General features: G+C 46.4%; 1 protein-coding gene across 2 annotated transcripts in view; it reads right to left on the bottom strand.

Annotated features, from left to right (window-relative positions):
- The window catches only part of PRKCB (protein kinase C beta), a 235662-nt gene that overhangs the window by 85112 nt on the left and 133783 nt on the right, over positions 1-16767 (bottom strand). For both annotated transcript variants that reach the window (XM_070955146.1, XM_070955145.1), the window contains exon 8: positions 10649-10745. In XM_070955146.1, coding sequence (XP_070811247.1) covers positions 10649-10745 — 97 coding nt within the window. The remainder of the gene's footprint in view (positions 1-10648; positions 10746-16767) is intronic.

The following is a 16767-nucleotide window of genomic DNA, read 5'->3' as shown; positions in this document are numbered from 1 at the left end:
AAGCCGACGGATGCTTGAATACCATTTCTCCCTCCCTTGCATCCCATCCACCCCCCCTCCCAGTTACTGTCAAGCTGCGAGCGAAGTAAAATGTAGGTGAAAATGCGAGTCAGTCTTGACATGCCGACCCCCCGGGAGAAGGGTAGACCTGAAACAATAATAAACATACATACACATTATTACTTACAACCCAACTAGTGCTGCATTCCCTATTGGCGCCATTGAGTGTTCTTAGTGTGAAACCTCTTAACTAACCTCACTGCCCTAACATCTGGAGCAGCCACCCACTCAGCATCCGCTAATGGATAACTTTTCCACAGTACTAGATATTGTAACTTTCCCTTGTGGTACCTGGAGTCGAGAATCTTTTTTACCTCATAGTGCTCCTCTCCCTTAACTAGGATGGGAGGAGGAAGTTGATCTCTGACTGTTCTCAGCCCAGATTCTCGAAAGGATTTTAAAAGACTGCAATGAAATACCGGATGAACCCGCCTGAGGTTTTTGGCAACTTCAGCTCCACCATCACCGGATTTATGATCCAGATGATTTGGAAAGGCCATATGTATTTGGGCCTAACTTTTTGCAAGGTTGTCTCACATTCAGATATTTGGTGGACAAACATTCCTTATTCCCCACTCTACATTCTCTCAGGAGGGGGGATCTTAGCCAACCTGCTAGCCTTTTTTTGACTTTCCCTAGCTTTATTTAGCACCTCACTCACGGTGGCCAATGTGCCTTTTAGAGTATCCATCCACTCAGCTAACATCACTGGGGATGGGGCTTCCTGTGGGAGCCCTGGCATGGGCACGAACTCAGTCCCCATGACCACTTGAAAGGGGTAAAACCTTTGCCTCTGTGCACCAAGTTGTTACATGCCACCTCTGCGAAAGGCAGGAGCTCAGCCCAGTTAGTCTGTTAATAATTTACATAGCCGTGCAGGTATTGCTCTACTAATGAATTGGAGGATTCAGCAGTTCCATTGGTATGAGGATGATAGGCGGAGCTAATTCCATGGGAGGAGCCTACCATTTTCAAAAATTCCCACCGAACCTTTGCAGTGGACTGCACCCCACCAGTCTGAGATAATGCGCTTTGGGACCCCGTGTAGTCTGTAGATGTGCTGCACAAACCTCTTGGCTAGCACCTGGGCAGAAAGAATCTTTGGACACACCACAAAGTGTGCTTGCTTTGAGAATGGGTCGACGACAGTCCAGATTACTGTGTTCCCAGCACTCTCAGGCAATGCCAGAATAAAGTGCATGGATATTTCCTCCCACTGGTTAGCTGGGCTGGCTACCAATTGTAGCAAGCCTGAGGCTTCCCAGGTAGGCGATTCATGGATGCAGACACAAGGCAACTGCCCACAACAGGCTATGTCCATTTTCATTTTTGGCAACCAAAACTGTCTCTTTACCAAATGTAGGGTCTTCACAAACCCGAAATGCCCTGTGGTTTCTGCGTCATGGCTTCTCTTCAGGACCAACGTTCTCTGGCTGGTTGGGACATACAATGTACTCCCATGCCAAGCCCTCCTTTAACACCAGGTCTTCTTTATGACTTTGGAGCCACTTGTCCAGCCTCAAGACATCTTTTAGTGGCTGCGTCAAGGAGTCCCCAGCTGGCTGTGGGGGGATTGTTCTCTGCTGCCTCGCGAGCGCTGGTGCTGCAAACTGCCTGGATGGGATAATGGAGTTAACTGCTTCCTCTCAGGTACTCCTGTATGCGAGAGAGGGCATCTGCTAAGAAATCCCCCCCCCCAGCAAGTAGCGAAGGGTGAAATTGAAATGATTAAAATACTGGGCCCATTGGACTTGCTTAGGGAAAGCTTCCTCGGAGTCTTTAATACCTCCAAGTTCTTGTGGTCTGTCCACTATACTCTCTAAAAATTGCCTCCAGGTCAGAAGAGCCCATCAGACCACGTAAGCCTCCTTCTCCCAGATGGCCCAGCACCTCTCAGTATCAGATAACTTGCGAGGTGTGTAGGTACATGGTTGCAACTCTTCCTTTTTGTTCCTCTGGAGTAAAACCGCCCGAACTGCCACACCGCTTGCATCCGCCTGGATCACAAAAGGCTCACCTGGGTTTGGATGCTTCAAGATTAGCTCAGCAGCGAAGAGCCACTTCAGCTTTTCGAAGGCTGCTTGGCATTCGATGGACCAATTTAAAGGCTGACTTGGTTTGGGCTTTACCACCTCCCCATCTTGAGCAAATTGGTGATGGGTAGGGCTATCTGGGCAAACATGGATGGACTGATAAATTGTCGATAAAAGTTTGCAAATCCCAGGAAACTCAGTAACTGCCTCCTAGTGCGAGGGGCCTCCCATTCCAGGATCACTCTCACCTTACGTAGGTCCATTTCCACCCCATGCTTGGAGATACGGTATCCCAGGTAGTCTAGGCTGGTCTCGTGGAAGTCAGATTTAGATAGCTTCTTGTACAACTGGGCTTTACGCAACTTCTCAAGTACTTCCCTCACTGACCTTACGTGTCCTTCCATAGTCTCGGTATTCCAGGAGTCACAGTAAAATGAATAGTCTCTATGTGGGTCCCAAGCCTGAGGCTCACTGGCTTGGTTAGGCAAGTTGCTGGTGACCCTCTGGTAAAGGAGCCATTTATATGGGAGAACTCCAGGGGCTGCCTTAACTTCCTCAGCCTCAATCCTAGTTTCTCCACTGTCTGAAGGCTAATTAGGCACCGAGTGTACCCCGAGCCCAGCAAGGCCACTAGGCCCCTCCCTTACTCCTGAGGAGGGCACCAAAATCTCCACCCAGGTCATCAAAGGGATGATGGTGCCACTTGCCATTGGATCGTCTTCCCTTTTGCTTTCGCTGTTGTAGAAGACCAAGCTGGGCTTGTTGTGGGTCAGAGTTCCCTCCCCTTTGCTGGATTGGGGAGAGACCTCCATGACATGTTGAGCTGCCATGTTTTCTCTTTCGGCTTTGCGGGTGGTTTTTTCAGCTTTGCCTGGGCCAGGGCTCACAGTGCAGAGGCCAGCCATGGCACAAGGCAATTGGCCGCTCAGTGGCCTTCCTTCCCACATTGAATACACACTCCCAGGCTCCAGCAAGACTTCTCCCCTGTGGCAGGGGATACACCCACTCTTCCTCCATGGGCCACTGGGCATCTCTCGGGCATTCGGTGGGGCCGGTTGTCATGCACAGCTTGCTCCCAGTACTCCATCAGGTCGAGCTCCACATTTGTGGCTAACTGGTACCACATTTGAAGGTTGCAGGGCACTCACCCATTGGGATGGGCAGTTTTGATACAGCTCCTTGTTCAGCCCCTCCCATAATTTGTAGACCAGTATACTGTAGCTCAGGCCAATCTCTCAGGTGAGCCACCAGGCTACAAAAATCTTGGATGTATTCTGCCACTGGCCACTTGCCCTGATGTAAGGAGCAGATGCAGTCTATGCACGCTGGGCTGTTGTGGGGTCTTTGAATCTGTCTCACAGCGGCTACATGAAAGCATCTTGCAGCTTTGGAGCCCCCTCGTTGCAGAGAGCCATCCCGCTGCACCCCCCTCCAGGTTAGATGTAACAGCATTGACCGGGTGTGCTTGTCCTGGAACATCACTCCATGGCGTTCCATATAGTTCCAGATCTGGGTCAGGAAGTAGGCCAAGTTGTCGGGTTTCCCATCAAAGCAGACTGCTAGGGGAGGCAGTGGTCGGTCCTCTTGCTCCTCCTGCATTAAGATCTATCCAGATGGCAACCCCACTGCCTGAACAGGGCTGCATGTGCCAGCTCCTGCCCCACCGGTTGAGAGATGGCAGGGATAAATGCTTCCATCCCTTGGCATGGGGTTCTCATAGCCCCAAGTGGAGTCAGCACCATCAGTTGCAGGAGGGGAAGAGATGGGGTTGGTAGTGGTTTCATGGCCCTTGACCCCACTTCCATGATTGCTGCCCTCAATTAGGTGGCTCCCTGGATTTGCAGTCTGCTGAACTTCTCCCTCAGCTGTTCCATCGACGGACTGTGATCTGCGGCTGGGAACTTCCACTCATTTGGGTCATCCCGCTCATCTGCTCACTTGCTCCCTCGGGTCATGGTGACTCCATGAGGGATCAGTTGGTCCTTTGCTTCCTCCGTCTTCCCCACATGGCTTGCCCAACAGCCCTGGGGACCTGAATAGGGTCCTTCTGTGGCTCTCTTCCCCTTGAGCACAGGTTGTCGCTCCAGCTTCTTAGCCCTCAGTTTGAGGCGTGTGCCAACCGCTTGCATCCTGGCTGTGGCTTGGACTGCCGCCGAGGTCTCTCAAGAGAGGGCTTCCCCTGGCTTCCCCTCTCCCCTCCATTTCTTTGTTGGATGCCGACATCTCAAAGCTGCCACGCTCCTGGTGGGGTCCAGGTAGGCTGCTACATTGAGAGCTGGTTTAATGACAACTGTCCAGTTGGTGAATCCAGAAAAAGAAACTCCTGGGGCATTATTTTACCAAGAGTTTAAGCCTTTACCAAATAAACCACATTGGCACAGAAGAAGCAAAACCAGCTCTGGGTTTCCCCATGCAAAAGCAGGCATAGTTAATTCCCCCTCTTCCCTACAGGCCACCCACAGTCCAATACATCCATCAATCACTTCTGTTCATTTTGTTATGGGAAACAGCCAACCATTCTGGGACATCTGCCCAGTGTGTCCTTGAGGGTGGACGAGTGGCTCCAGAGACATAAAGATGAGCTGATGTTAAAGGAGGGCTTGGCATGGGAGGGGAGTAAATTGTATGTCCCAGCCAACCAGAGAACCTTGAAAAGGGTTCATAGAAGATGAAAAAAGACATAGAAGCTTATTGGAGGCACACAGCCAGTTGCTCTTTGTGTGCCACCATGAAACACCTACCTAGAAAGCCTCTAGGCTTGCAACAATTGGTAGCCAACCCAGCTAACCTGTGGGAGGAGATATCCATGGACTTTATTCTGGCATTGCCTGAGAACGCTGGGAACACAGTAATTTGTGATCACAGTGAAAAATAGAGCCTCGGTGGCACAGCAGACTAAAGTGCTGTTAAGTAACACCAGCTGCCTGCAATTACTGCAAGTTCAAATCTCACCAGGCTCAAGGTTGACTCAGCCTTCCATCCTTCCGAGGTAGGTAAAATGAGGACCTGGATTGTGGGGGCAATAAGCTGACTTTGTATAAAAAAGAACACCGCTGGGGGGGTGGGGGGGCGAAAGCCCTACTAAGCAGGTATATACAAAAGTATGAAAGCTATTGCTTAACGCATTGTAAGCCGCCCTGAGTCTCCGGAACACATTTACAAACTACACAGGGTCCTGAAACACATTATCTCGGACAAGGAGGTGCAATTCCCTGCAAAATTTTGGCAGGAATTTTTGAAAATGATAGGCTCCTCCCAGGGACTTAGTTCCACCAATCATCCTAGTACCAATGGGGCTTCTGAACGTACAACTCATTAATAGAGCAATACCTGCGCTATTATGTATATTATCAGCAGAGTAATTGGGCCGAGCACCTGCCTTTCGCAAAGGTGGCATATAACAACTTGGTGCACAGCAGCACAGGTTTTGCCCCTTTCAAAGTGATCACAGGGACTGTTTGTGCCCACTCATTAGCTGACTGGATGGATAATCTAAAAGCCATGTGGCCCTCTGTGCCTGAAGCACTAAATAAAGCTAGGGAAAGCCAAAAAAGGAAGCAGATCAGAAAAGGGCCCTACAAAGGGAATTTAGAGTAGGGGATAAAGCGTATTTGTCCACCAAGTATCTAAACCTGAGACAGCCTTATAAAAGTTAGGTCTCAAATACGAGGGCCTTTCCAAATCATCTGGATCATGAATCCAGTGATGGTGGAGCTGAAATTGCCAAAAAGCAATAGGTGGGTTCATCCGATATTTCATTGCAATCTTTTAAAATCTTTTCCAGACTCTGGGCTGAGACCAGTCAAAGAACCACCTCCTCCTCCCATCCTAGTTAAGGGAGAGGAGCACTATGAGATCAAAAACATTCTGGACTCCAGATAACACAAGGGAAAATTACAATATCTAGTAGTATGGAAAAGCTACCCGTTAGCAGACGTTGAGTGGGTGGCTGCTCCAGACATTAGAGCAGCGAGGTTAGTTAAGAGGTTTCACACTAGGTACCTTCAACGATCACAATAAGGAATGTAGCAGTAGTTGGGTTGTAGGTAATAATCTGTATGTATGTTTATTATTGTTTCAGGTTTATCCTTCTTCTGGGGGGTCAGCATGTCAAGACTGACTCGCACTTTCGCCTATATTCTGCTTTGCTCGCAGCTTGACAAAAAGAGGGAGGGGGTGGAATGGACTGGAATGCAAAGGTAGGGTGAATGGCTTCCAAGCATCCATTGGTTCTCGTGAGACATCGCTTCCACCTCAAGGACACATCGATCAGATGTCCCGGCATGGCTGGCTGGTTCCCATAACAAAATGAACAGAAGTGATTGGTGGACGTAATGTACGGTGGGTGGCCCATAGAGAAAGGGGGAATTAACTATGCTTGCTTTTGCAGAGCTGGTTTCGCTTCTTCTGCGCCAATGTGGTTTATTCAGTAAAGTTTTATAGTCTTGGTAAAATAATATCCCAGGAGTTTCTTTTTCTGGATTCATCAACTGGACAGTTGACATTGAGATAGAAATTGATCATAAAAAAAGGGAGAGGTGTGTTTCATGTGAAATTTTGGGAGAGATTTGTGTTGTTTTGTTCAGATTTCTGAGTGTTTTTCTGGCTTGGGCCTAGCTATTGGATTTTCTGTTCCGGAGCAACCGGGGGGAGGGGGGGCAGTCAGAGAGGAGGGGCTAAAATACAAAATTAGAAATATTAGGGGTGAAAGCTTGCGAGGAGGAGGGGCAGGGGGAGGGTCTGTGGGGGGGGGAAGATGAAAGGTTGAGAGGAGGAGGAGAAAAAGGAGAACGAGGAGGAGGAGGAGGAGGAGGTGGGGAGGAAGCGTGGGGGTGTGGACAAGAAGATATTTTCCCCTTCATGAGAGAGTCAGGACAGGATCCATTGCACCATTTTGTTCAACATAAAAGGAATAAGAAAATATACTGCCGTGAAAGGGAGACTGGGAGGAGAAACAGGAGGTGGGTACAGTCCCCAGGAGTGAAAAAGCACAAAAAAAACACTTGCCCAGGGCTCCCTTGAGCATGACAGATGGGAAGAGGCAAGTAGAAAAGACCACCCTCTGGTGGGTTCAAGGCCTTCAGCTGGCACCAAGTTGAGGGGGGCTGGAGTAGACTTCCAAAATCATGTCCAAAAGGGTGGTGGTGAAAGTTCTGATCCCAGGGGTGGCACAGAGGGACTGGCCTCCCAAATCTTTGTGGTCACTAGGTATGCCCCAATGGAATACTGAAAGCATGTCACACGGACACTTTTACAAATTAGTTGCCCCACTGAATGCGGACAACTTCAAAATGCCCATTTCTCAGAAAACAAAACCCTTTTATGCGCCATGGTGGTGCAGTGGTTAGAATGCAGTATGGCAGGCTGATTCTGCCAACTGCCAACAGTTCGATCCTGACCGGCTCAAGGTTGACTCAGCCTTCTACCCGGGTTGGGATGCTGCCGGTTTAACAACCGGTTGGGTGATCGTATATGAGCAGTTTTACAAATACTAACCTTCTGTGTTACCACTTGGGAGTAACACAGATGAGGCATGGCAATCTGCTCTGTCGTGCCAATCAGCTGAGAAGATAAAGGTAAGTAAAGCACAGGGGCAGGTGGGCGGGCCAACCTGATCGTCAGAGTGAACCGGTTCGCTTCCAGCTGATCGTCGAAGCTACTGGTTCACCCAAACTTATCCAAACCAGTAGAATCCCACCCCTGCTTCCATCCTTCCAAGGTCAGTAAAATGTGGACCCAGATTGTTGGGGGCAAGATGCTGACTCTGTAAACTGCTCAGAGAGGGCTCTAAAACACTGCAAAGCGGTATAGAAGTCTAAGTGCTATTGCTATTATTTTTAAGAATGTGGCTTAAAAGAAGTGGGGACCAGAGGTGCCTGGACGACTGCAATGCTCTCTACATGGGGCTCCCCTTGAAGAGCACCCGGAGGCTCCAACTGGTCCAAAATGCAGTCGCGCGGGTGATTGTGGGAGCGACATGGCGCTCCCATGTAACACCTCTCCTGCACGAGCTGCACTGGCTTCCGGTGGTCTTCTGGGTGCGCTTCAAGGTGCTGGTTACCACCTTTAGAGCGCTCCATGTCTTAGGACCCGGGTATCTTCGAGACCGCCTTCTGTCACCAAGAGCCTCCCGCTGGCCAGTACGCTCCCACAGAGAGGAGCTCCTTGGGGTGCCGTCGGTCAAACAGTGTCGGCTGGCGGCCCCCAGGGGGAGAGCCTTCTCTGTGGGGGCACCTGCCCTATGGAACGAATTGCCTCGAAGATAAGGAGGATTCCAGATCTACGCACCTTCCACCGTGCCCTCAAGACCTTTCTATTCCAACAAGCGGGCTGACCTAACTCTTTTAATTGAGTAATTTAGTTCTTAATTTGATTTTAAATTGGGGGTGTGTTAATTGTCGTGGGCCAATACTATTTAATTTGTTTTAAACTATTTTTAAATTTTGTATTCTATGTATTTTTATCTTCGGCTGTTCACCACCCTGAGTCCTTCGGGAGAAGGGCGGTATATAAATTTGAACAATAAATAAATAAATAAATAAATAAATAAATAAATAAATAAATAAATAAATAAATAAATAAATAAATAAATAAAATTATGTTGGCACAGCATGCAACTTGGCCATTTCTAAAAAAAATAAAAAAATCTTTAAAAAGGGGATATGAGGCAGAGCAGTCCCAGCAGGCTCTTCCTTGTCTGTTCCTTTGAGCCACATTCTCTTCTTCCCAAATCATTGAATATAATTTATCTGGCCTTTAGGTTTGCAACAAGACATCCTGTTTTTTTGACGCTATTGTGACATTCATCCAAACAGTTTAAAAATCTTAGCCAGACTCAAGGGTCTCATATCCAGCTAGACTGAAGGGAGGGGTTAAGAGGGGGCCAGGTTTAGAGTCCTTGCCCTGCAGGGAGCAGCACAGCCTGTCCTCCCCCAGAATCCCTGAAGTCTTATCTGACCATTCCCAGGGGAATGCAGTCCATCTGACAAGATTCGTGTAACAGAGGTGATTAACAACAAAGTTTATGCTTGAGACTTATTCACGAGTGGTTCTGGGTTTCCTCCTTCCTGACATCACTGTATCAAACCAAACAGTGTGAGTCGATTAGCCATTTCATCTGTTGGTATGTTGGATCCTGCATCAGTAAGAATGGGGCCACTTCTACATACTGGGTTTCCCAGTTTGGTCTAGTGGTTAAGGTCCCAGGCTAGAAACTGCAAGATGGTGAGTTCTTAGGCACGAAAGCTGGCTGGCAAACTTTGGGCCAGTCACCAGAAGACCGTGAGTTCTAGTCTCGCCTTAGGCATGAAAGCTGGCTGGGCGACTTTGGGCCAGCCACTCCTTCTCAGCCCAGCCCACCTCATAAGGCTGTTGTTGTGGAGAAAAGAGCAGGAGGAGGGAGTATTGTGCATGTTTGCCATCTTGGGTTAGTTTTATATATATATATATAGACTAAATGAATAAAACAAATACAATTTCCTGAAATGAACAAGGAGTCTCAACTATGAGGAAGAAATTCAGAAGCCAAGAAGTGCCAGATGAATCCTGGAATGCATGTTGGCTGAGTCATGAGTAAGGACGGGGGGGACCCACTGTCTTTTTCTGCAGGAATGGGATTTACAAGATGAGCCAAGATCGACTGTTGCAATACTAAACACATTGGCTCATGTATGACTTTCTCTCATTGGAAAGTTGTGTGCAAAATTTCTCTGGATTGGGAATGGATTTGGAATGGAATAGAATATGGAATATGGAATATGGAATATTGAAGAGAAGAGAATATAGAAAATGGAATAATAGAATATAGAATACAACAGAATAGAATATAGAATAGAATAGAATAGAATAGAATAGAATAGAATAGAATAGAATAGAATAGAATAGAATAGAATAGAATAGAATAGAATAGAATAGAATAGAATAGAATTCTTTATTGGCCAAGTGTGGTTGAACACATAAGGAATTTGTCTCTGATGCAGAAGCTTTCAGTGTACATGCAAAGCAACAGAATCATCATCATCATCATCATCATCATCATCATCATCATCATTATTATCATCACCATCATCGTCCCAATAAGAGCGGGGAGTAAAGAAGTTAATAAGAAGGATAAACGATAATACTACAGCCATGCTGGGTACACAGACATAAGGCCGTGCTGTGAGAGTTAGCTGTTTACCAGAGTGATGGCAGGAGGGAAAAAGCTGTCTTTGTGTCTGGTTATCTTGGCCTGCAATGCCCTGTAGCATCGTCCCATGGGGAGGAGTAGAAACAGTTTCTGAGGTCTCTAGATATTTTCTCAGCCCTCCTTCTGACCCATGCAATATACAATCCGAACTATTCAGATATTTGCCCTATTAATGCCAAGGGCTCAAGTGGCCAGATAGACCTTGATCTGCTCCTCCCGGTGTGGCCAAGCATCTCCCAGAACCCAGGGCTAACCCGAGTTAACCTCTTGTGGCCCCCTGCTTGGCGAGGGCCACGGAAGGAGGCTTCAAGGGCTGGCTTCCCAAGAGCCCTCCACCGTAGGGTGGCCTTTTGGAAACGCCTCTCACCTCAAACTTCTGCCTGAACTCTTCATTGCCTTCTTCACCTTCGGCGGGGACAGGGACGTTGAAGTATTCTCCCTCTTCCTGGCTCAGGAGCTTAAACCTGAAGGGGAGAGGAAAGGGAGATGTCAAAGGAGGTGTGTCCTGTCCTTTGTTTTAATTAATTGTGCTCACTTTTAAAGAAAGGAATGATCCAAGCAAAGCAGGTACCGGTAACAGAGATCCACACTCAAGCACTCCAAGAACAGAAGCGGACGAGTGAGGGCATTGGGATGCAGGCGACACCTCTGAACCCTTTTCCCTTGTCCAAAAATGCTTAAAAGAAGCAAACAGAACCCACAGCGAGAGGCAGAATGTGGCCTATGCCTGGTGCATGTTTTGATTTGCAGGTTATTTTTTAAAATGGCCAATTCTTTCTTTTTTAACTCAAATTTTCTTTTTTATTGTATAAAATACAGAAAAGAAAATAGGAAACGAAGGGAAGGAAAGGGAGGTGTGAAATGTAAAGGGGGGGGGAAGAGAAAAAGAAAGGAAAGGGGGCGTTGACTTCCAACTTCTTCCTAGCACAGTACAAGATAAATACACTCCAACCTCAAAAAATATTTTCCTTTTACAGATCAATATATAACTAGCCATTTCTATAACACCAAATCTTTTTAATCAACAAAACCAACATCAAAGTTTCATTTATTTATTTTTTGAAATTGAATACTTTATTTCAAGAGGAAAATATGTTCTTATTTGGATATCACTTCTGGAATTTGTGTTTGTGAAGAAAAAAAACAGGGGCCATTCTTTCAAAATGGTCTCTCCGGCCCATCGCTCACTTGGCCTGCTTAACATTGGGCAGCCATGCCAGCGGGGAAGGCCTCCGTGGCTCCAGACCCAGAGGGGATTTTCAAGACTAAAAGAAGGAAGAAGCATCTCCTGCTGGAGGATGGGGATTTGCATCGTGCAGACCCCGCCCTCTTCTCTGGATACGTACCATGGCTCTTTAGAGATGAAAAACAAATGGAGCTTTCCTCCTCGCAGAGTTTATTTAAGCCAAGGACTGTGACAAGGAAAATTACTTAGATCTCCACTTACTGGTTTTTAAAAATGCAGCACGTAGCTGCTTACCATATATTTTACATGCTCTCTAATGTGCTCAGCTGGCTGAGCCAAACTGGAGGCAAGACCGCAGGTGGCGAGGAAGCCAAAGGAAATAGGGGAGGCTGAAGGAGGACCCAGCTGGCAGCCAATGCACAGACGGGGCACATTGTCCCCAGCAGTCCTGAGCCTCTGAAGGCCACTCCTGACCCCCCACCCTCACCCCGGCTGCCCGAGCCCTTATGAAATGGCAGCGCTGTGAAAGGGCCAAGGCTGCACCCAAGTGACAAGAGGCTTCCCTTCCAAGCATCTCCCCACCCCCAGTGCCTTCTCCCCCACGGCTTTGGCCGAGCCCACACATCACGCTTAATCTGCTAGTGACTGGTTATGCCCAATAAATATGCCAGGCTTTATTAGTTTTCACCCAGGCTGGATTCGGGCAGGGTGAAGCCCTAAATTATGGGGAGCCGTAAAAGCTCTTTTCTGGCAAGGTCTTGCAGAGAACGAGGCCGCATCACAACTGAACTTGGCAAGGATGCCATCCAGATGAGTAACAAGCCCAGGTTGGCATGCAGAGATGGTGTGATTGCATGCAGACTCAAAGCGTATCTTAATCAATGACCAAAGGTCATGTGAGCCACATAGAGGACTTAATTTATGGAGACCTTCGTAAATGACATTGGAACTGTAACGAATGAAAATAATTTTGAGAGGTGCCTTTAAGCTATAGTTTGCTTAGCTTATGCTTAAGTGCTCTCAAGTTCCTCTTTTTGTGACTTGCCATAAGGTGTGTGATCACAGACCTTTGTTTAGATTTTCATTTAATGTACTCTAATTCAGGGGTCTCCAACCTTGGCAACTTTAAGACTGTGGACTTCAACTCCCAGCAAAGCTGGCTGAGGAAATCTGGAAGTTGAAGTCCACAAGTCTTAAAGTTGCCAAGGTTGGAGACCCCTGCTCTAATGCAACCCCAGAAAGTGGCTTAAGCAGGGTTTCCCCCCCAAATCTCTCCCATAACTGCCCAAATTGGAGGGGTTTGGCAAATACCAAATATATTGTCAGAACTCTGCCCCTGGATATCAACTACCATTTTCCAACAGCTTCATTAGCTAGCATTTCAGAAAGGAAAAGAAATGCTAGAATATTCTGCTTCTTCAAATGACAGGAGAAGTCATTTTACAACTCCAAGATAATGTACCAGATTAAATCCTAGCATGACTCAATGTCCCAGTTTTGCTGGGTAAGCCTATTTGGGAAGAGGAGTCTGGGGCAATGCCCTCCCTGCTCAGCCAAGTGCCCTCTCTGTGCCAGGCAGCCAAGAAAACAAAACAAGGGGCAAAGCCACAGCGCCAGAAGCAACTTTGGCACTTGCCACTCCTTGCCGCTGTGCAAGTACTTGAGTGAGGCAGCCCTACCTCAGCAGCAAACATCTGGGTGATAGCAGAAAGGTACGGAAATACATGGTTCAGCATGAATTGTCTTTAATATACACATTCTTGCAAGCAGCTGATCTCAATGTCTTTCTGTGCATTTTTGCAATATACAAAATATTACTAAGTTAATATTATTAATTAACATACAATATGTCATTTTGTGAATACGTAAGTGCATACACCCCATAATACGTATTGTACACATATTGTGCATCATTTATACTGTGAACCACATCACATTTGGAAAACTGAGGTTCAGATTAAAATATGCAAAATGAATAACTTAGCATAAAAATATAAATAGAAAAAAATTCTCCTCCCCTTGCCTGAGAATCAACATGAAAACTGCATCTCCTGATGAAAAGAAATGAGTGAGTTTACATTATTTATCCATCCCTGGAAATCCTCAGATGCAGGAATCTATTTTCTGTTAAATGGTCCTTCACTAAGGACAGCCAAGCCACAATGGTGTTTCTCAAGAACTGGCCTGGACAGATAACATTAATTTGCCTCCCCCATCCCCACTTTAAAAAGTCACTTCTCAACTTCACTTGAATGGGTACTAAAACCCTCCTGCCCATAAAGAAAAGGACAGCTGGCGAATTCCTACATTTGTTGCTGTACTTATAGAACTATCATTCATTCATTCATTCATTCATTCATTCATTCATTCATTCATTCATTCATTCTCATATTTAGGAACTGCCTATCTTCCTCACAGGGGGACTCTGGTGTCAAGTAAATGTTAAAAACATTAAAACTAAATCATCATCATCATCCTAGCCACTGTCTATCCACTGCAGGATGAAGGCCTCTTCTACATGTTTCCACCCAAAACAGTCCTGAACTTTCTTTTGCCAACTGGGCCCACCATATTTGCTGATGTCATCTCTCCATCTTGTTCTGTGTCTCTTTCATGGACAGTTTTGATCAAGTGGAATCCATTCAGTGACTGCCTTGGTCCACCTGCCATTGGTTCTTCTTGCTAGGTGACCAGCCCTTTTCCGTTTCTATTCTTTTATTTCCTTGATGATATCATCGTTTGTTCTCTAACCCATATGCAGGTCTTTAGATCTTGTCTTGTAATGCCGAGCATGGATCTTGCCATGGCTCTTTGTGCCACTCATAGCTTTTGTATCAATTGTGAGGTTAGTGTCCATGTTTCACTGGCATATGGTAGAGTAGGTAGCACACATTGATCAAAAACCTTTCTCTTCAGGCACAGGGGGAAGGAGGTTGTTCTTGAAAATTATGCTTAGCTTGCTGAATGCCTGCCAAACGCCATTCAATTTCCTTTATTGTATCACCTTCCATTGAGATCCATTGGCTGAGGTATATATGGTGGTCTATTACATCTAGGTTTTCTCTAGATATAAAAATAAATTCTTTCTTTTGTAAATTTATTAAACATAACCTAGCTCTTCAGGTTTATTTTTAAACCAAATGATTCTCCTGCTTCATGCAGCTCTTGAATGTGTCTCTGTAGCTCTTCTGGGTCTTGTGAGAAGAGAACAACATCATCTGCAAATCTTGAGTGATTTAAATAGGCACCATTGATTTTTATTCCATCTTTTGCTCAGTCTAGTTTCCAAAATACTTCTTCAAGGCAAGCTGAGAAATGGATAGGTGATATTGTATTGCCTTGTCATTCACCTCATTCTATGTTGATTTCCACCTTAAGATCATTAAGGAAAATTGTCGTCATTGTTTTTTCATATATTGATTGTAGTAATATAAACTTTAATATAGAGGTAAAGTTGACACTGTAAGTTAATTAAAAGGCAGGGTTCTGGTACCTGGCTCAACAATAGTAACTATGAGAGGGACCTAGGCAACCACCACTTAAGCATAAGTCAGCAGTGTGCTGCAGCCACCAAACAAGCCAACATAGTCTGAGACTGCAACAACAGAGGGATAGAATCAAGATCACATGAAGTGTTAATACCACTTAATAAGGCCATGGTAAGACCACACTTGGAATACTGTGTCCAGTTCTAGTCACCACAAAACAAAAAAGATACTGAGATTCTAGAAAGAATGCAGTAAAAAGCAACAAAGATGATTAGGGGACTGGAGGCTAAATTGTATGATGAACAGTTGCAGGAACTGAATAAGTCTGCTCTAACCAAGAGAAGGAATTGGAGTGACATGATAGCAGTCTTCCAATACTTGAGGGGCCAAAAGAGAGAAGAGACGGTCAATCTAGTCTCCAAAGTGTCTGAGGGCAGGACAAGAAGTAACATATGGAAAATTATCAAGGAGAGATCCAACGTAGAAATAAGGAGAAATTTCCTGACAGTGAGAACAATCAATCAGTGGAATGAATTGTCTCCAGAAGGTGCGGGTGCTCCATCATTGGAGGTTTTCAAAAATAGACTGGACAATCAATTGTCTGGAAATAGTATAGGGTAGTGATGACAAACCTTTTTGGCACAGAGTACCCAAACTGGAAGGTGCATGTGCATGCATGCGCGTGCCAGAGCATCGGAAACCCGACAACCAGTTGGCTGAGTTGGGGTGATGGCACATGTGCCCACAGAGAGGGCTCTGCATGCCATCCCCGGGCACACATGCCATAGGTTCTCTATCATGGGTATAAGGTCTCCTATTTGAGCAGGGGGTTGGACTAGAGCAGGGGTCTCCAACCTTGGCAACTTTAAGTCTGGCAGATTTCAACTCCCAGAAGTTGCCAAGGTTGGAGACCACTGGACTAGAGGACTCCAAGGTCCCTTCCAGCCCCATCATTCTATGTAATTCTACATAGGGGGAGGGGTTTTAGGCAGGAATGGGTTCTAAATTTTTTTACTACTGGTTCTGTGGGGGTGGCTTATTTTGTGGGCGTGGCTTGATGGTCATGTGACAATTCTTTAGGATTTAGCAGAGGTACTGGTCTATCAGGCTTTCAACTGCTTGCAGAGCTGTACCGGTCTACCCATTTATTTTTGCAGGCACTGGTCTACTCATGTATTTTTGCAGGCTCCGGTCTACCCATTTGTTTTCCGAGCGCACTGATCTACCACCAAACTGCCTTTTACCACTGATCAGCTGTAGGGCGGCCCTTTCAAGCCCCGCGGCAAGAGTTTAAACAGTTTTTTTCCTTCTGGCCGATCAGCTGGGACTCGGGAGGCGGTGAATAGATTGGGGGCGGGGCCAAATAAAAGGTAAGAATAACGCGGGGGGCGAGGGGGGCAGAACCGGTTCAGTGACGTCATATTGTAACCGCTACCGGCTTGGTGGAACTGGGCCGAAGCGGGAGGAACCCACCACTGGTTTTAGGGCCTTTTTAATGGTTCTAATGTTGTTCAGCTCCTTGAAAACAAGAACTAAAGAAAGAAAAATGGAATGCTTTTTTGGGAGGACAGAAATGAAGAAAAAGCAGGGAGATTTTATTCAGCTGAGGGTTGCTTGCTTCGTGATACTTTTTGGCCGAACACCAAGATGGCTTTTAGAGAGCATCTCCCTGGGAAAAAAGTCTCCTCACCAACTAACTAACCTTAGAGCAGGAGGATGCTGAGGGAGCCAATTTTATTGAGAATCTGCTGTTGGTTCCAAGGCTCCCTGGGACGCTGAGGCCAGATTGAGCATCTGGTTTCTCTCAGGCAC

Source organism: Pituophis catenifer, unplaced genomic scaffold (genome assembly GCF_029215685.1).
Source record: "Pituophis catenifer annectens isolate HBS135680 unplaced genomic scaffold, rPitCat1.0.hap2 SCAF_16, whole genome shotgun sequence".
NCBI lineage: Eukaryota > Metazoa > Chordata > Lepidosauria > Squamata > Colubridae > Pituophis > Pituophis catenifer.
Note: the sequence above shows the minus strand (reverse complement) of the source record. Positions and strands in the feature narration are given on the sequence as shown.